The following is a 20,509-nucleotide window of genomic DNA, read 5'->3' as shown; positions in this document are numbered from 1 at the left end:
TAGAACCCGTGTCTCCTGTGTTGGCAGGCAGATTCTTCACCACTGAGCCCCAGGGAAGCTGGAGAGCTGGGGTGGTTTGACCAAATTGGTCTGTCACCAAACAAACCATGATTTTCAAAAAGTGGAGCAGAAAAGAAGTCTAGACTCACCCAAGGGACCACAGATTATCACCACAGTTTTAAGCACAATTTATGTGCACACCTGGATACCAGTTAAATCTGCTTCTTCATTCATATTAGAGACATAAACAAAAAGAATCTGCCTGTGATGCAGGAGCCACAGGAAATGTGGGTGTGATCTCTAGGTCAGGAAGATCCCCTGGAGGAGGGCATGTCAACCCGCTCCAGTATTCTTGCCTGGAGAATCCCAGGGATAGAGGAGCCTGGGAGGTTACAGTCCATAGAGTTGCAAAGCGTTGGACACGAATGAAGTGACTTAGCATAACACAAGATGTTGAAGAAGTCTGTAAAAATGCCTGGAGCTTTGCAAGGACAGATGCTTTAATGATACAGGAGAGTGATAGATTATTGTTTGGTGCTGAAGAAAACACTCCTGTTCATTTCAGTTCACCCAGAGCCTGCTGCGTGATTGAGAGGACGACAGTCTGTTCACAATGATGCCATCTGACATCCTGCCATGGGCTCATCCAGCAGGAGCTTGCATTTGAGATGTCAGTCGTTACAAATTATGAGGAGAGATGGGCTAGGCAAATCATGTGGACACTATTCCGGTGACAAGGTTACACATCTTTGCTGCTTCCATGCCTGACCCTCTGTATTGTAAAGGGGCCCAGACGTTAATATTCGACAGGCCCTCGTTACTTGGTAACAGGGACATAAGGTCAACTGCTGTGAGCAACCAGTGTTTCATGACTTAGCAAGACCTTTCTCATGGGATGACTTCAGAAAACCACTTTTTATTTGGAGGATCATTGCATTACAATGTTGTGCTGGTTTCGGCCATACAACAACGTATATCAGCCATAAGTATACACATGTCCCCTCCCTCTTGAGCCTCCCTGCCACCCCCACCCTTCTTAGCAGAAAACTACTTTTAAGTTCTGTACTTGGACAAAAGATTTCTCTTGCCCTTTGGAAATATTCTATTTCAGCATTTAGAGTGTGGAGAGACTAAGGATACCCAAAGCTTTCCAAAGCAGCGTATGATGTCTGCGATAAAGAGGGTTAAGCAGTGAAGACACCACAGCAAGCATCAGGATCTTTCTGCAGACAAAGTATCTCATACTGGACCGTTTCTTTCCTTCACATCAGTTGACTTGAGAGATACATTTCTTTATACACATTCAAGGGTTGAGAAGGAGGGATGGAGGCAGGATAAAATGTTTAAAAACAGAAAGTCAAAGAGGAGAGTAGTGATATGATATTAACATATGTGAACACCTAGCAACCCTGTTAAAGAGATTCCTGGGCCCTGGGGTGGGGCCTGAAAGTCAGTGTTCACGCCAAGCTCCCTGGTGATTCTGATAGTCCATGCGCCACCCCAGGAACAGCACAAGCCTGTGACACGTATTTTCATTGCGATGATATAAAAAAGGGCAACTTACTACCAGGTGATTTCCAGGTTGAGTTTGATGGTGCCAAGGTCATTGATGTCCACAGCCACCACCTGAGGTCGGGCTGCAAACAGCTCTTTGGTCTCACAGGTCACGCTGCCGACCAGGAGGTGAGTCGCCAGCCCTTTGAGTTCTGTGACCTGGTGGGAGAGGGAAGGGAGAAAGGCCTTACAGGACAGCGCTGGTCGAAGGCACCCCCTCTGCTTTTCTCGGCCGGGGCAGGCATTTCAGAATCATATCTGAAGCTGGAGGTGGGTGTTTCCAAGCCCGTCTCACATTTACACTGCCGCGCTGACACGAGGGTGGGTCTGGTGATGTGCCTGTAGCACAGACAGCGGTCTGGGGGGTGGAGGGGCAGCAGGCAGAGGTCTCGGGGACAGGTCTCCCTGACAGACCATTCAGCTGTGGCAGCAGCAAAGACAACACGCAGCAGTGCTGACACCGTACCTTGATGGAAATGAACCCGACTATCAGCGGCAGGAACACCATTTCTTCTCCATCCCAGCTCTGTTTGCCGTTGACCTCTATCCTGCCTTTCAGTTTCCACCTCTGTCGGCCGTACTTCATGAAAATCTGGGGAGAAGACACCAAAGGGTCCTCAGGTTCCACCGCCCTCACCCACCTTCCCTCCGAACATCAGGATCGAAAAGGCAGGTTAAAAACCGCTGCCGCTCCTCCCCTTCTCCAACATCCTCAGGCCACATCCTGACTGTCACTTCTTCTGAATTCTCGGGGTGGGGGTGGGTGAAGCAGAACACCAGTGGGGAAAGACTTTCCAAAGGGAGTAAGTTCTGCTTCTCTCGGACCGGGCGCGAAGGCCTTCCTTTAAAAAAAGTTTATTGTATCAGTCCTTTCAATGAACAGATGACCCATATATGAGAGGTCTTATAGGAGATCCAACCAGTTCATTCTAAAGGAGATCGATCCTTCATTGGAAGGCCTGATGCTAAAGCTGAAACTCCAATATACTTTGGCCACCTCATGCGAAGAGTTGACTCACTGGAAAAGACTCTGATGCTGGGAGGGATTGGGGACAGGAGGAGAAGGGGACGACAGAGAATGAGATGGCTGGATGGCATCACCGACTCGATGGACATAAGTCTGAGTGAACTCCGGGAGTTGGTGATGGACAGGGAGGCCTGGCGTGCTGTGATTCATGGGGTCGCAAAGAGTCGGTCACGACTGAGCGACTGAACTGAACTGAACTGATACTAATCTCTAAACTTTCTTATGGGCCCAACTTTCTTTTTCAAAATAAAAAAAATACAAATAAAAAGACAACTAAGAGGCAAAATAATGACAACTGACTCTCGTCTCTCAAGTCCAACACCCAGACTGACACCATACTTACTTCATATTGATCTCCAGGACAGAGGCGAGCAAAGCCAGCCAGACCTGTAAGCAAACAGGTGGGATCAGACACACAGAGTCAATTTCTCCTCTTTACAAACCCTCACTGGCACATTTGTAAAACTCAAAGTGTCAGGCCTTTGTGAAAACTCCTGTAATATTTTCTGGGGACCCTCTGTGGGCACAGCTATTGTTGGGAATTCAATCTGTCTCAGCAAGAGAGGACATTCCTTGCTGGGATGATGGGAGATGTGCTCGCCAGGCAGATAAGGCTGTTTCTTCTATGAAGAGCCCCGTTAAGTCGTGAGACTGTGAGACAATTGAATCTGCTTTCCACCAGTTCCATGAGTGATGCCAGGGTTAAGATAGAGAAGGTCCAAGGAGGTGTCAAAAAGCACCTGCTGTTACCACTCTCTGTCAGTAGATGGCAGCAACTTACCAGTCCCTCACACCTCTCCATCCACAGAATCACTCCATTGAGGACCAGTTTCTACTAACAAGTAGAACATTAACAAGCCTCTTAAAAAGATTTACTGAAATAAGAGCAGAATTAAAGAAACCAATTTTCACTAATAGTTTTCTGGAGGATTAGTCTTTTTATTTTTAGTACTTCTGAAGCAAAGCACAATCAACTTGTTTTTAGAAATCCAAATTGGCTGGATATGCCGATTCCAATAAAATCCTAAGCACTCTCTAAAAACCTCTACAGACTATTCAGAATTCATCTACTGCCTGTTTACCTACTTGGGCAATTACAGTGGTGGCCTGGTTAAAAAAGAAAGCAAAACGAAACAAAAAACTAAAAACTGATCTGATATCCTTGCTGGAGAAAGGAGAGTAAAGGTGAAAATCCTTTGAAGGTTTTTCTTTTTTCCCTTTCAAAATCACCAGAAATTGTGTATTGGAAGAACTTCTCCAAATGGGAGAAAGCTACTTGGTACAGGTGTTTTTGAGCTTCTCAGCTCATGTTATTAAAGCAAAATGTTTTTGGAATTGCTTGTAGTTGCATTGCACTGGTACTGTGATTATCACGATATGTGGCATTCAGCAGTAGGTAGGTGACAACAGGCCTGGGGCTATGCTATGCTTCTTCAAGTCCTATTGGCTTATGTAAGCCATTACGGTACTGATGGCATAAATGAAACATCTGCACTTACTGCCTAGTGAGTGTCCTTTCAACCTGGCAAAGTTACTTTCAGAGGGGACAACTTCATGTTCCTCAGTGGTTTGGGGATGAATGTGGCACTGTCTACAGAGCTTTCGTGATGACCACCCCAAAACCCGCCACAGAGGTCAGCACCAGGGAAGGACATGGGAGGTGGGGGGCTGAGGGGCCTTTGATCTCCATGGCTGTCTTCCTGGCTCCTGCAGATGCTTTTCTGTAAATGCGACTGAAACAGCTCTCCTACGACCTCCTTCAGAAGCCCCAGACACTACAGTGAGCAGTCGCCCACCCTGTTCTTCCTTTGCTCAAGGGCCATTCTGCCAGAAGAACGCATCCCTTTTTTTTTCCAGTTCTACAAGGATCTTCTTTTCCAAAGATAAAAAGGATCACACATGTTGGCTGGCAGCACGTACACAGAGAAAAGGCTGGTTGGAAATTCATGACAATTTTAACAAAATTTAGCACTGGGGGGAGCCATTCTGAAGCTAAGGAAGTCACACTTTCTACTCCAAGGAAAACAGCCAAATAGCTGAATAGCTGGGAGGTCCCATTACAGGCCTGATGGATTTATGCAGAGACATAAATAATGCAGATTTACTGGCTCCCTTGTAGATGTCCCCTCTCCTGGGCTGGACCTGCCCTGAAAGCTGCAAGGGCCAGGACAGACTTTTGGACATGCACACTACCTGGAACTTAATGTGAAGTAGGTAATAACTGGGAGAAGAAGGTGTTTTCGGTAACAGACCAGATCTTCATGTGCACATTGGTGGATGGCTCTGCACCCTCCCTCTTTAGCCTGGCACTGGAGCCTCTTTAAAATCTGGCACCAAGGAGCCCCACAATTCTCCTCCCAAGGTCCTCTCCTGCTTGCTCAGTTGCTCAGCCGTATCCAACTCTGTGTGACCCTATGAACCGCCCAGCAGGCTCCTCTGTCTATAGGATTCTCTAGGCAAGAATACTAAAGTGAGTTGCCATTCCCTCCTCCAGGGGAATCTTCCTGACTGAGGAATCAAACCTGAGTCTCTTATGCCTCCTGCATTGGAAGGCAGGTTCTTTACCACTAGTGCCACCTGGGAAGCCCAAGATCCTCTCATTCTAAAACAAAATGTCCGGGAAGACTTTCTCCTCCGCCCTCCCCCCAGGCTTCTAAGCAGTTGGCCACATTGTTGGTTAGGCAGGTTGTTTATGCCACTGAATTAGACTGGACTGGCTCATGCACCCATTTTCTCCAGTAGACTGTGTGGAAGTCAAGGCCAGGGACCGTTTGCCAGGATGCAGCTGGCCAACAGCAGGAGCTCAGCGACCACTTGATCAATTGTTTTTACCACCATCACCTACCCCACCCCCGCCAAAAGCCCCACAGAATGATTTTGTTGTTGTGTGTTGGGGTGGGGTGAAAAAGGAAGTGGGGAAGGGTGTGGCAGGAAGAAGTTGAGTTACCAGGTCTGCGAATGTTATGAAAGATCCTCAGTTTATGTCACTATGTATGGTGGGAGTGGTAATTTTTTCTTACCAGAATTAATAACAGATAAAGTAGCTAACTGCAAAGATGCAAGATTTCTTGGCAGCACGAGTGACTGGCTTCCTTTTATCAAGAGAAAGGAAGAGTTTCGTGGGGATATTGTCCTTGAAAGGCTTCATAGAAATAGTTCAGGTTTTCATATTAGATTAGGAAAGCAGAAGTGAGCTTGCAGGTTTGAGTGATCCCTGTACCCAGACAGAAGCCAGGGAAGACTATTGGGTAGGTGGAGAGAACAAAGTCAAGGGTAGTGATGGAAGAGCAGGAGCCAGCAGAAAGTTCAGTAAATCCATCACAATAACTTGTCATAATGCAGATTTGTTCTTCAGCTGGGCAGCCAGTCCCCCAGTGGATGGCAGGGTCCCCACAGCGTCCTCACTGACCATCAGGCCTGAGGTCCAGATCTGGTGGGTGGGGTTCCCCTTTCTCCCACACCTCTCCCAGGATGCCTGGGTGCTGGGTGGAGGATGACCATCCCATATAGAAGAGAACATTTTTTGGGCAATCTTTTATCATATCTGCTCAACTTTGTTAGAACTTCCCACCTCTGGGGCTTCCATGATGGTCCAGTGGTTAAGACTTTGCACTTCTGTTCCAGGGAGCATGAGTTTGATCCCTGGTTGGGGAACTAAGATCCCACATGCCATGCACTGCAGCAAAATAAATAAATAAAGTACTGTGTGACTTTGGGGACAAGTCACTTAACCCCATTCTCCATGCCAGAAATGGGGAAATTACCATCCCACCCCAAATTGGTGCATTTGATAACAGTGTCAGAAACGGGACATATGGAACTGCCTGTGTTAACAGTGAGAAGATAGGTATGACGGGAATTTCTCTCAGCTGTGGGACCCTAGACTGTGCTAGCCTGCGTGGCTGGTGCCTCGAGAGTTGGGGGAAGGAAAGAGACGTGTTCTCTGCGAAACGCTGACCCAGGACAGTGGTTTTCCAGAAGCAGGGTGCTGATAGAATCATCCTGAGGATGAAAGATACACACACTCCGGACCCTGCCCTGACATGCTGAGAGGAGGGCAGGGCCCGAGTGGTTTTAGAACCACTGACTCAGGTGAGGACTCAAAATGGAGAGGATGGACCGAAAATCTGAGAAAAGCACAGATGCCGCACCTCGGCAGTGAAGTAAGCGTTGAGACTTCACAGTGAATAACAGACTGATTGGCAATGGGATTTGCTGGAGAGAAGAACAAGGCCACGTGGGCAGCTGAGGGTCAAGGCCGTGTGGACTGGCAAGTATACTCATACAGAGAAGCTCTCCAGGCATGGAACTTGACGGAAAAATCTCTCTCCTGAGATAGGTGACTCATTGGAAAATAAAGCTCTCCTGTTGAACGCTTTTTTAAAAAAGCGCCCCTCTCCTACTCCCTTGATGGCAAAAAGTAGGCAAGAGGGTGATTAAATCCCCACTAGCAACCCAGGGGTGCAGCTGCTAAGACACCTCAGCAAAGGAAAGGCACACGCACAGCCATCTTCCCCACGGTGAGTGGGCAGATGGCCCAGACTCAGAAGGAAAAAGGACCTGCTCTGATGGCTGCTCGTTTGAGAGCCCTGCCGGCTGCTGGACTGTTAGCCTGACACCTGGGGGATGCTCTGTCTTCTAACACTAGAGCTTCTTTTTGTTTTGAAGATGCTAGTGGTGCAAACTGACACTGCTTCTAGGGTAGAACTTTCTGGAGTCAGTACCGGAAAGGCAGTGGGAAAACGCACAGTCCTCTGGGAGCGTTAACACTAAAAAGCCTTTAAAAATAAAGAACTTGGTATGTTGTTTACAGGAAAGTAGAGCATAAACGAACAAACTCAATGATGCCAAGAAGCCAAAAGACAAGTCTAGACTGTGGGATATTCTGTACAACAGTGACTTCAAAACAAAACAAAACACGGTGGGGTCTGTTTTAGATAAAAAGTAAACTAAAAACAGATACCTGATGACCAATGATAATGTGTGGACCAAATGTGGATCCTGATTTGAACAAACCAACTATACAACTCATTTTTAAGATGGCTGGGCCATTTGCCAATGGAATGGATTCATAACAAAGGCATGTTCATTTTATTAGAAGTGATAATACTTAGCATGTGGTGATGTAAGAGGCCCTATTATTTTTTCCCCCGACAGCACCACACAGCTTGTGGGATCATAGTTCCCTGAGCAGGGATTGAACCTGGGCCCTCGGCTCTGAGAGCGCAGAGTCCCAACCACTGGACGCCCAGAGAGGTCCCAAGTTGCCCCTGTTCTTTAAGAGAGGCATATGGCAGTCTACAGGGGGAGACTCCCACATCTGAGTTTTATTTCATCAAAGGAAAAACAAAGACGAAGAAACAGATGAAGCAAAGGCGGCAAAACCTTGCCAATTATTAAATCGAGGTGATGGGTCTATGCGTGTTCCTTGTAATATTCTCTCCATGTTTGTGTATGTTTGAGATCCTGTCATAGTAAATATTGAAGAGTGTAGGCAAGGCTCAGGATGAGAAGGTTCTGGAGCATCAATAAATTAAGTCGGGAGGGCTGACAGAGGATGGCCTAGTATCTTTGCAAGGACAATAGAGTATGTGATGTGACACTTGGAGGAGCTCTGCAGAACTGACGCCTGCCTCTCTAAACCGGGGGGAGGATACCTTTCATCTTGATGGAGAACTCCCCCAGCTGCTTCTCCAGCTCTGCTTCAATGGCGCACATGTTCTAGAAAGAGCACAGGGGACCAGCATTAGAACGAAGCTTCTCTCAAAGCACACCATGTTCTCACAGCGGTGGACAACCACTGCTCAAACCAGAGGCATTTACCTGTTTGCGATGAATTACATGACCCTGCTCATGGAGCAATCTTGACAAAATGTTTTACCTAAGCCTAAATGGGCCTTCTAGTGTGTGGGAAATTTAGAGCACAGGAGACCAAGTTAACTTATAAACAGTCAGATGGATCCGGAATGTGGGAGATTCTAAAAGAACTGGCCTGGATTATATAAAAAGGCAGTAGTACTATGGGATAGAAATTCGAGTTAAAAGAGATTAAAGAGACACAACAACCAAATGTAATGTGTTAACTCTGATTCCATCCTGATTTTAAAGTAAATAAAGTAAAAGAGTTATGAAAGACATTATTGGACCAAATAAGAGAAATCTGAAAATGGACAGGATGTTAGATCATTCTATAGAATGACTGGTAATTAATATTCTTAGTTGTGATAATGGTGTGTGGTTATGAAAAGAATACATGTGTTAGGTAGGTTCTCATTAAAGGATCCATGCTAAAATATTTATGGGGTGAAATGTCACATTATTTACCACTTACTATCAAATGACTTAGTAAAAAGGGAAGAAAATGGAGCATATGCAAGAGAAGGAAAGCAAATATGGCAAAACATTAGCAACTGGTAAGTCTAAATAAAGTAATATGATGGTCAACATACTAGTCTTCAGTTTTCTGTAGGTTTGAAAATTTTCTTAACAATAATTTGGAGTCAAAAGACCTGAGAAGTTCAACTGTACTCCAAGCGAGGGAGGCAGGGTTCCTGCTGCCATGCCAGGAGGCCCCCAAAATGATTCTTGGGTTTGACAAGTGTCCTCTCCTCGTCTAATGTTGAGGGAACAGTAGAGGCAAAGGAGCGACACCATCTCTGCCTGTGGTTAGATATCTAACCACCCAGCCTACTTCCTCAGTGTCTGAGGACCTAAACAACAGAGCAGCTACAGTTAGAAATCAAGAGGAAAAGCGCTGTGGCTGGGGGCTGACCCCACGGAGGCCCTCCTGCAGTGGCCAGTTTAAGCTTTGGATGGTAGCTCAGCTGGTAAAGAATCCACCTGCAATGCAGGAGACCCTGGTTCAATTCCCGGGTCGGGAAGATCTTCTGGAGAAGGGATAGGCTACCCACTCCAGTATTCTTGGGCTTCCCTAGTGGCTCAGACAGTAAAGAATCTGCCTGCAATGCAGGAGACCTGGGTTTGATCCCTGGGTTGGGAAGACTCCTGGGAGAACAGCATGGCAACTCACTCCAGTATTCTTGCCTGGAGAATCCCATGGACAGAGAAGCCTGGTGGGCTACAGTACATGGGGTCGCAAAGACTCGGACATGACAGAGCGCCTAGGCACAGCACACAGCTGTCACCTCTGGTGTTCTAAGCAGAAGGCCCTGTGCCAGCCTTCTGCGTGCGCCCTCGATCCCCCTGCCCCACACAGACACCCTGGGGCAGCATCTGCAGGCTCCTCCCCCATCACAATTTGGGGGCTCTGGCCTGTGGCCTGGGCAGATCAGTGAGCGTGGACAAGGGCTGCTTCCATATACTATCCTTTTTTAAAACTTTTTACTTTGTATTGGGGTACAGCTGATTAACAATGTTGTGAGTTTCAGGTGGCCAGTGAAGGGATTCGGCCATACATACACATGTATTCATTCTCCCCTAAACTCCCTCCCATCCTGGCTAAGGGGTTGCTTCCACTCGGATTTTGTTTGCAGAGGGCTTCAGGATTGACTTGTAAGCTAGGGGGTCTGACTTTTAAGCGTCAGTACCTCAAATAGCTCAGCGAAGCTGGGGAAAACTTCCTGAGGTTGAACTCTGTGCAGCTGGTAAGTTTTGAAAACAAAGTCTCAGTTTTGTAAACCAATTTTCTTCCTCTGAGCACTGGGTGTCTCTGGGAAGGAATGCATTACTGTTTCTAGAAATATATCAACGATGTTATTGTACATGTCAGGACTGTGACCAGAGTCTTTAGGAAACTTGGTGGGGGCAGGGGACAGCTAGTTTAACAGTTAAGGACACCCACAGTCAGGATTGTCTTCTGTCTCCCCCAGGCAGCCCTGGATGAACACTGCTGCCATTGCAAAAGGCTCCCAGAACCATCAGTTCCTAAACCCTCTTTGTGATAAAATCCGTCTTTTTTGTGGTTATGTGAAGACACAAATCCACCTGATGTCAAGTATGGTAGGAAGTTACTGATGTCCTGGCTTTCCTTCTCCTCTTGCTGAAATTACACTACACAACAATCTTGAATTTGTGAGCAAATATGATGTTGTGTCTTGGCACCTGACCAGGGGTGGTTATTTTTTTTTTTCCTTAAAGCTTTTTATTTTATATTGGGTATAACCAGTTAACAATAATGGTGATAGTTTCAGGTAGACAGCAAAGGGACTCAGTCATACACAAACAAGTTTCCATTCTCCCCCAAACTCCCATCCCATCCAGGCTGTCATGTAACACTGAGCAGAGTTCCATGGGTGGGTATTTCTGAAACACCCTACAAAAGTTTTAGGACAGGCACGGCTGCTGCTCTGTCTTTGGTTTGTGTAACATGAATGACCGCTGTCGCTGGCAACTGCTCTTTTGACTTCAGAGGTGTGCGGAAATGAGGTCTCCTGAACTAGGGCTGCTTCTAAGCCAGAGATTCTTAGCCTGTGCTCCATTAACTTGGATAGGGAAAAAAGAAAAAGTCATGGTGCTATTTCCACTAACCTCTAACTGCAATCTAGTATGTCTGTATATCATGAATGGAGAAAACAAGCCACAGCTGTACGACTGGGACCGAGTAAAAGTCTATGTTTATGTCACATCAACTGTTGGAGGCATCTTGAGAAATCATTTCAAAACTGTGAAATTTCAATAGTTATTGGAGCCGTTGCTTATAGTTTGATGTGTTCGTAAAGCAGCAGTCTTGTACTGTACCACGCATTTGGTTTTAAAAATATTTTGATCACTGTGCTGACAATACTGAATTAACTGTATTTCAATATCATTTGTTTCCTTTGAATTCCTATGGGCTTTATTTCATGCATTCAAAAAGCATTCTCCCGAAAAGGGAACTTAGGTGAAGAAGCCCTGCTTTAGGCCATGAAAAAAGACAAAGGTGGTTCAGACAAGAGGCAGGGCTGGAGGGTTACACAGGAAATGATCTGCGGCAAGTCATCTAAGACGTCCCTCCTGTCCCAGGGCTGAGACAGATGCTCAGACCTGGGAACTGTACAGTAGACCCTCATCAGGCTGATGACTTCATTCATGACATTGGATCTCTGAACAAAGACACATGGGACAGTGAGAAGGTTTTAATAATTCAGTCATTTCATCTCAGACACTGCTATCAGGTGACCCCTGGGGAAGCAAAGGCCTCTCTGTGTCATATGTTTGGGCCCCAGAGACCGTCAGAAAGCAGGAAAGCGTGCTTCTGTTCATGACTCTTTTTCTTCCCTCCTTTAAGATAGGATGGAAATTTTTTACAATAAAATAATCATAGGCAGGAGGTTAGTGAACCCAACATCCAGGGCGGCCATCTTAACCACAAAGTCTGTTCAGTTTGCAGGGATAAAGCTAGAATGGATTGTACACTAGAGAATCTGGAAGAGAATTTCAATGAGCAGAACCAGCACATTTGTGGCTTATTCATTTGCTGACATTTTTAACATGTCTTTGTAGTCTACTTGTGCATAGAATGTACACATAAAGTAGAACACTTGTCCTGTGAACAGCTTCACAGCATTTAAAATCCTGTGGATTTGCACGCCCGTGAACAAGCCTATTACAATGACACCAGGAGGGGCGTGCCTGACAGGTGAAGCTTACAGACCAAGAAAGTCACGTGCTCTGGAGTTTACAGAAGGCGCTGAATCAAAATACCACGAACGATACCACCCAAGAGACATTTTAAAAAAACTGCACTGATGGCCTCAAGAAAATGCAAGACATGCAAATAGCAAAACTTCTCTCTCTAAAGAGTGCTTGCAGGGTGCCTGGTTCTAGGGATGTTTGTGTGCTTAGTCGCTTCAGTCATGTCCGACTCTTTGAGACCTATGGACTGTAGCCTGCCAGGCTCCTCTGTCCATGGGATTCTCCAGGCAAGAATACTGGAGTGGGTTTCCATGCCCTCCTCCGTGGGATCTTCCCAACCCAGGGATGGAACGTGTATCTCTTACATCTCCTGCATTGGCAGGTGGGTTCTTTACCACTAGCACCACCTGGGAAGCCCTATGGTTCTTGACAATTCAATTCAGGTCAGGCCTGGTGGAGTTCAGCAGCCGAACAGGCTGGCACACACCTCTGTGTACTCTTTGTAGCTCCGGTTGATCTCTGACAGGCTCTCGCGGGCAGCTTTGCTGGCAGGTGATGTTGCAAAAGCTTGCTTCATTTTACTGGCACCATCTTGAAGGCGTCTTTGGATACAATAAGCTTCGTAGAATTCATCTACCTGCCAGAATCAAAACAAAACAAGAACACGATCAATATTTATCACACTTGAAGGAAGTGACACAGGCCATTGCTAAGAATTCAAGATACTTCGTGTTTCTGAACTCAAAAGGAGACTCTTGTAGAAGTGCCATCCTTTCTAGACAGACCCATCATTTTTGTTTCAGCCACTAAGATCCATTTTCTATTTCAAACCAGATTTTACTCTGAGCTTTCTTTTCAAATGGCGTGGAATGAAAATGAACTTAACGCTGGTGGACTGTGTGAGATAAGGTTTAGATAATGAGGACAGGAGCCTCTTACACAAGGAACAAACACCGGAAGAGTGGGTACAGTATCACCTTGCATATACTGGGCTATGATCACTTTATTTTAAGAGTGTCACCAGGTGATATTCACACATCCAGATTTAGAATTCCTTTTAGAAAGAACTTGAGACTATTTATCGAAAATGATTTTTGTAAAGCTGTGGCTCAACAAAAGACAGAAAACAACGGTAAGTTATTCTTAAAATTAGAGTGAAGCATGATTGTCAAAACTTATCAAACTGAACATAAGAACTGTGACATTTTTGTCGTAAATTATACCACAATTAAAAACATAAATGGGAGGAATGGAAATGAACATTTCTCTGCAATACCTCTATGCTTAGGCTTCTAAATAATAATAAACTCTTTGCAAGTGGCTATTGATCATACTCATTAGATAAGCCTGACAGTCACTTAATACTTCTCAGGCAGTAATTCTCAATCAATCCAGGGTGAGTGTGATATTCAAGGGACATCTGGCAACATCTGGAGACATTTTCCAATGTCACATCTGGGAGGTGCTGCTAGCATCTAGTGGGTAGAGGCCAGGGATGCTGCTACACATCACAGAGGACAGCCCCCTACAGCAAAGAATTATCCCCAAATGTCAATAGTGCCTACGCTGAGAAAACCTAAAGTTATTCCAGATATTTTTCTCTACAGTCTCTTATAATATTTTCAGTTATCAACACACCAACCTCAGTTAAATAGGAATTTTCATGCAGATTAAAAGCATGATATCACTAGATAGTCTATGTTCTGGGAGGCAGTTATCTACCTAGGACTACTTGAAGTTTTCATTTCAGTACAAACTTTGTTCTCTCTAAAAGGAGGCTATAGCTATGGATTCAGAAGAAGGTGGAGATGAATACGATGGATTTCAGCATTTAAGATTCCCCTTTCGTCCTGAAGGCAACCTTCTGGCTGATCACTAAAAAGCATTACTACTAATACCTGTTAATGGTATAATTTTCCATAGTTGCTCTCTCTATATAGATGTCAGTGATGCTTAGCTGAGTACATGAATGTTAAGAGACTGAAGACAATTATCTTGGTTAAAGGATTCTTTGCTGCTCTTCGACAATTCACTCCACTTTTCTGAGAGGAATCGTCAAAACTCTGGAAGGAACAACAGTCTTTCATCTTTGGGGTTGGTGGATTTGTCCCTGAATAAGAGGGAGGTATAGGACCCAAGGGATGGTGGCATTTCTGCTGATAAGATCCTTTGGCTGGTGACTGGTATTGAGGGTGGTTTCCATACATTCAAACTAAAACTCACTTGGTGAGCTTGATAAAATGTTGATGCCCAGGCCTCACTCTGAGATGCTGATTTAGTAGGTTAGGGATGGGCGAGGAGTTTGAAAATTTAAATAAATGGTGCAGATGGTCTGATGTGGCTGATCTCCTTGAAACTTAGAAACACAGGAGCTGATACCTCTTCTAATTCAGGCCTGGCTGCTTCATCTCTGTGGCCTCCTGGGGGACTGGCCCTTCAGGCTCTTTCCCAAAGTCTCTGAGAATGTAATCCTCTCAATAAGGAAACTGCTCACTGGACCACTGGTATAGCCCTAATGATTAGTATACTACTTTGCATTTAAAGAATAGTTTATTTTTATTTTCATTTATTTTTAAAATACTTTATTTTTATTTATTTTTAACTTTTATTTTATATTGGAGTATCATTGATTAACAATGTTAGTTTCAGGTGTACAGCAAAGTGATTCAGTTAAACATATTTATTGTCATTGAAATATTAGTCTATCCTAGCCAAATGGAGCTAACCTTTCACATAAAGGATAACTAAGCAGGGCTTTAGTTATCTTTGTGGTTGGTGGATTTAGGTGGCTGCACTCACCTAAGCAGAAACTGGCCCAGCTGTAGGCAAGAATCTGTCTTACCTATAAGTTAGCAGTGTGTGTGTGTGTGTGTGTGTTAGTCGCTCAGTCGTGTCTGACTCTTTGTGATCCTGCAGACTGTAGCCTGCCAGCCTCCTCTGTCCATGGGATTCTCAGGCAAGAATACTGGATTGGATTGCTATAACCTTCTCCAGAGGATCTTACCAACCCAAGGATCAAACCCTGGTCTTCTGCATTGTAGGCAGATTCTTTACCATTTGAGCTACAGGGAAGTCCTATAAGTTAGCAGTGGCTCTCATCAAATAAACGGAGTCAATAAAATATAACTTGTTAGGATTTGTTAGGAATCCATGCATAAGATGCCACAGATAGGGGGTTACTAACCTTTAATAACCACTAAGATTGTTATATCTTACAATGATGGATATGAGATGGATAAATACACTTTTTCCTAATTCTGTTTTCTTGCTATTTTCCCAACTAAACAGAGTAATTTCAAAGCTCACTTGCCACATAAATATCTTCTAATGGAGGTCATTGTTTTACTTATTGAGTTGAACAGAAATAGGAGCAATTTCAGATTTACCAAGGTAATAAGTATCTTTCAAAGTAGGAATGGAGAAAGGCAGTATCATACACACATGTTTACAGACATGTAAATCATGAGAGAATTCTAAACTGGAAAGGATTCTTCCCATCATCTAGATTGACTACGTGCAACTCCAGGCTCACTACACAGAGAGGGAAGTCAAGGTCCACCTAGATGATACAGCCCAGTGAGTATATGGCAGAGATGGGAATAAATCTGAGACTTCTGACTCCTAGTAGAGAGAACAGCTTAAACCTCCAGTCTCCACACTTGGAAGATGAGTGGGTGCCTCTGATGGGTGCAGGTGAGAACAGGAATTGCTGATAGTGTGATTCAGCTGCCCTCAAAAGGAAACTGTTTCTAGCTTATGCCAATATTACCGACAGTGTCCAGAATGACGGGGGATAGTCCCGCTCCATGCTAGGGTGGTGGGACCATCAGTCGACTATTTGTAGGGTTCAGGGCTGGATATCAGGGACCCTGACAAACTGGAGTACACGGAGGGAAGCAATGAGGATGAAAAGGAACTTGGAAACCAAGCCATGTGAAGAAGACTGGAAGAAACTTAAGTAAGCATGAGAAAAGACTGAGGGAGCTTTACTACAGCTGTGGTTAAGTATTTGAAAGGCCTTGATAAAGAAGATTAGGGGGGTTCCTTCTTTATCAAGGAAGGATATGGAACCTTGTTATATGCGGGACCCAAGTGTAAAGTTAAGCAAGTGTGAAGATTTTTGGAGGGTCAGTCTGGTGCAATCTTATCTCTGACCAGACCACACTGAGGCTGTATTTTACATTAGTCACTGGGCACGCTGCACAGGAAACACTAAATATCTGTTGAACTGAAGCAGAGTAAAAAATGTGCTAGATCATCAGGCTCTCCATTCTTATTTTTTTCCTCCAACTTTACTGCCTGTTGGAGGATTTAACTGCTAACCAGGCTAGGAATCAACTGGATAAGAAATTCTCCATGGACTAGATGCTACGTTCAGGCCAAAGGTATACTGATTAGTGACTGAGACCTGAAAAACAGGCAAAGACAAGAGGAATGTCAATTACCTTACTGATGTGAAACTCCAGGCGCCTCATGTATCTTTCGATTGTTTTAATTTGCTGGAATTAAAAAGAAGAAGTTTGAAAAAATTACAGACATTTACAGTTTCACTGATTAGACATGTGTAGCTATTTATTAAAGATTTTTATTTTACAACTTTATTTACTTTTGGCTGTGCTGGGTCTTTGCTGCTGCCTGGACTTTCCCCTAGTTGCAGTAAGTGGGGGCTATTCTCTAATTGTGGTGCACGGGCTTCTTATTGTGGTGGCTTCTCGTTGCAGAGCATGGGCTCTAGAATGCTCAAACTTCAGTAGTTGCAGTTCCCAGGCTTTAGAGCACAAGCTCAATATCCGTGGTGCAGAGGCTTAGTTGCTCCACCGCATGTGGGGTGTTTCTGGACCAGGGATCCCAGGGATGGAACTTGTGTCCCCTGCATTGGCAGGTGGATTCTCTACCACTGAACCACCAGGGAAGCCCTGTGTGGCTATCTTTATCATCTCATACTCAGAAATACCAGAAATTGTTAATTATTTCCCCTTTCTTCCTATCTCTGTTACTACTTTAAAAGATTCTCTAGTGTCAACTTAGTATTTTTAAAAAATACTGAATACACACGCTGAAAGATGAACTTGAGCTAGCTTTTAGAATCCTCATGTTTAACATCAAGGGAGGCCAAACAAATGGAATTTCCTAGATTTCTGGCAAGACAGTATCATATTGGAGTATACTTAAATTCCTTCATAATGACATTTTATCAAAGATGAACTTATTCCCATTTTAATGTTTCTGAAACTGGGGTGCATTTTACAACTGCTGATGTCTGTGCCTGCCTCAAGATAATCATAGTTGGTTATGTGTCACCTCTTCCATTTGAGTTATAAATATTAAATTTAATTACCCTTTAAAATATTCGCAAACAGATTATACTAGGATTCAGCATCAAAGGTCTCAACTATACAGAAAGGCATGGAAAGAGACAGCATTGTATATAACTTTAAAAAATATATACATTTAAAATAGGTCTAAGAGAGTTTGTCACTAAATGTAAAATACACATTTTAAGTGAAAAGAAAGAAATGTGTCACAGTTTAACTGGAATCACTCTTTTTCTTAGTGGCACATAAGATAATGACGTGTTTTCCAATGAAAGATGTCTTCCACTTGATGAAATATGATAGTTTCCGTTTAGAGAGAACACAGGTATGGACCTTTAAACCCTTGGAAAATTCTTAAACTTACTAGCACACTGAGAAGCCCTGAAACCAGGTGGCAGTTTTACAAAAGTGACCTTAAACACATTATTGAGTCTGTAGATCACAGTACTTACATCATCCTCATTAGATAAAAGCATGAACTCTTCCCCTAGGACCTTAATTGGACATAAGAGGAGATCGCTGACTTCTCAAAGATGAAGGGCTTTCCCCCCAGCAATGCCCTGAACACAGAACAATAACTCACCTTGTCTAGGTCATATAGCACACCCTAAAATTTGAAAAAAAAAAAAAAAGTATCTGGGTTAAAACATAGTTCCCTCGAAACTGTTACTGACACGAATCGAAGGATTTTGTCTGCATTTCTGCATTATCAGTGAAACAGTGATCAACCCCAAAATGTTCTGTTGGACCTTTTACATTTGTTTTGAAAGAGCAAAAATCTGGGTTATTTTAAATACCATTAAGAATATTTTTAAGAGCTAGTATTTATTTATATTCTGTGTCTCCAGAACCCTGCCTAGTCCTCGCAGCCCCCTGGGAGCTGTAAAATGTTTACTTGCTTTGAGCTCTCCTCTCTTACATAGTGAGGGGCACAGAAATTCATCTTCACTTAAAAAAATTTTTTTTAATGTTAACATGAAAAATAGCAATGATATATGTGTTAAAAAAGACTTGCCTTCCTGTTTAAACTCATAAAAATTGATATTTAAGAAGAGTCCTTGAGAGTGGTGACAGGCTTTCCACAAATTGTCTTTAAAGCATGTTTATTCCTGGGTCACAATGTCACAGGAGCATCAGTACACTAAGCCCACAGCCCCCATCAGAAGGGTTTTTATGGAACATTTGGTCCTGCTGGAAGCTCCTCCATCCACACACCATTGTTCTCCAAAGAGGAACATTTGTTGCTGCTGAGGACTGTCAAGGACATTCAAAAGCTCTGAAGGCCACTCCACAGTGAGTTCCACATAAATGGGAGCACTTTATCCTTTAGTATCATCAGAATATAAAACCTCAACTTTGTGCGAAGAATTTAACCTCTACCCAGCCTCTCTGTCCATGGATTTCTCCAGGCAATTCTCTAGGCAAGACTACTGGAGTGGGCTGCCATTTCCTTCTCCAAGGGATCTTCCCAACTCAGGGATTGAACCTGGGTCTCCTGCATTGCATGCAGATTCTTTACCAACTGAGCCACTAGGGAAGTCCCTAAGCCTGCATATTTCAGGCTTTTCAGGACCGCAATATACATTTTAGCACATCTTTTAAAAAAGATAACAGCTATTCATGTATATCTGTACCTTGTGTATGTAGACTTTTCCCAGGCTTTCTGATGCCTTGAAATATTAAGGCATATCATTTAGGACTTAACAGAATCATTTAAAATCATTAGAAACACCTCTTCAAGCAGAGAAGTCCTCACAGATTCAGAATGGAGGAAACTTGTAAGAATCTCCAACAATACCATGTGTAGTTGAAATAGCTCAAGGATGCCTCTGATTTCTCCTAACAATGGCCTCTTGAGCTTCCTTCCCCTTTCTGATATCACTCACCTATTACTTTTTTAAAAACTGGAGATAAACAAAAGTTCTGGGCTCCAAATTCTAACACTGAAAACATGGTAGTGTTGTTGTTCAGTGGCTAAGTTGTGTCTGACTCTTGTGACCCCGTGAACTGCAGCATGCCAGGCTTCCCTGTGCATCACTCTCTCCCGGAGGAAAATCCCAACTTTTCATTTCCTAATATTTCTTGGGAGAAGGGGTATAAGGAGTTTAATTTTAAGTATTTTTTTTTCCTGATTACAAAGCCTGTCTGCATAAACATGCTTGGAAAACACTGGAACATATTAAGAATAAAGCATTAAAATACACATCTGGAAGCAGATGGTACTCTGCCCCTTGGATCTGCTTTTCTTGAAGCTTCTTCCTCATCCTATGCCCATAGTAAGATAAGTTACTTAGCAGCACCTCCTTCCCCACCCCAAAACCCCACTGCGTTAACATCTTAATGATTAGTACCTACCAGGCGAGAGTTTCTTCTCATATCTTTTAACTGGGTTGTCAGCTTGTCCAGCTCTGTCTGGTGAACCTCCAGATACTCACTGTAAAGATAAGAGATGTGATCGTGAACTCCATGACCACTGAGTGGAATCGGTGCTGATGCTGACCTGAACAGGGGGATTAAGAACCTGAACCTTACTCCGTGGAGTGCAGAGCTGGTGAGGGAGAGGCTCTGCATTTTTCCAAACTCTCCACATTTTGAAAGCTCTAGCAGTGGCCTCTGATATTATCCAGATGAGGCTGGTAGCGCAGCACAGCAAAACCAATCAAGAGGGAGGGGTGAGTACTATGGAGTCAGTCTTGGGTCTGGGCTCACGGAATCCCATCTGAGTTCCACATGACCTTGACTGTACGCATTTCAGCACACACTAGGGAAGTTTTATTATGGAAAAACCATTGCTATAATATACTTGGGAAGGTTTTAGAACCTTCTTTAGCAGTCTCTAGAACAGATATGCCTCTCTACCATTGTTGAAGTGAAATCCAATTCAGCGTTAAATATAAATATATTACTTTTTCAGGTCTCTTTCAACATTGGGCTATGATGGAAACCCGACAGAGTTCATTATTTTTTGGACTCCTTGAAGGTTTCCTCAATTATGGTGCAATCATACTACAGAAATAGACATTCTAAAATTATCTCCCAA

The 20,509-nt window shown here is 43.9% G+C and overlaps 1 protein-coding gene across 4 annotated transcripts in view; it reads right to left on the bottom strand.

Annotated features, from left to right (window-relative positions):
* RIPOR2 (RHO family interacting cell polarization regulator 2) overlaps window positions 1-20,509 on the bottom strand; it is a 214,531-nt gene that overhangs the window by 25,926 nt on the left and 168,096 nt on the right. For all 4 annotated transcript variants that reach the window (XM_088831096.1, XM_088831097.1, XM_055405865.2 and 1 more), the window contains exons 4-11: window positions 19,825-19,903; window positions 18,053-18,076; window positions 16,600-16,653; window positions 12,642-12,791; window positions 8,239-8,302; window positions 2,925-2,968; window positions 2,021-2,146; window positions 1,565-1,713 (exon numbers count right to left, since the gene is read on the bottom strand). In XM_088831096.1, the coding sequence (XP_088687222.1) occupies window positions 1,565-1,713; window positions 2,021-2,146; window positions 2,925-2,968; window positions 8,239-8,302; window positions 12,642-12,791; window positions 16,600-16,653; window positions 18,053-18,076; window positions 19,825-19,903 (690 nt within the window). The remainder of the gene's footprint in view (window positions 1-1,564; window positions 1,714-2,020; window positions 2,147-2,924; window positions 2,969-8,238; window positions 8,303-12,641; window positions 12,792-16,599; window positions 16,654-18,052; window positions 18,077-19,824; window positions 19,904-20,509) is intronic.

Source organism: Moschus berezovskii, chromosome 23 (genome assembly GCF_049115385.1).
Source record: "Moschus berezovskii isolate FMDL1 chromosome 23, NW_MosBer_1.0, whole genome shotgun sequence".
Taxonomy (NCBI): domain Eukaryota; kingdom Metazoa; phylum Chordata; class Mammalia; order Artiodactyla; family Moschidae; genus Moschus; species Moschus berezovskii.
This window is presented reverse-complemented; position numbering and strand designations above follow the sequence as displayed.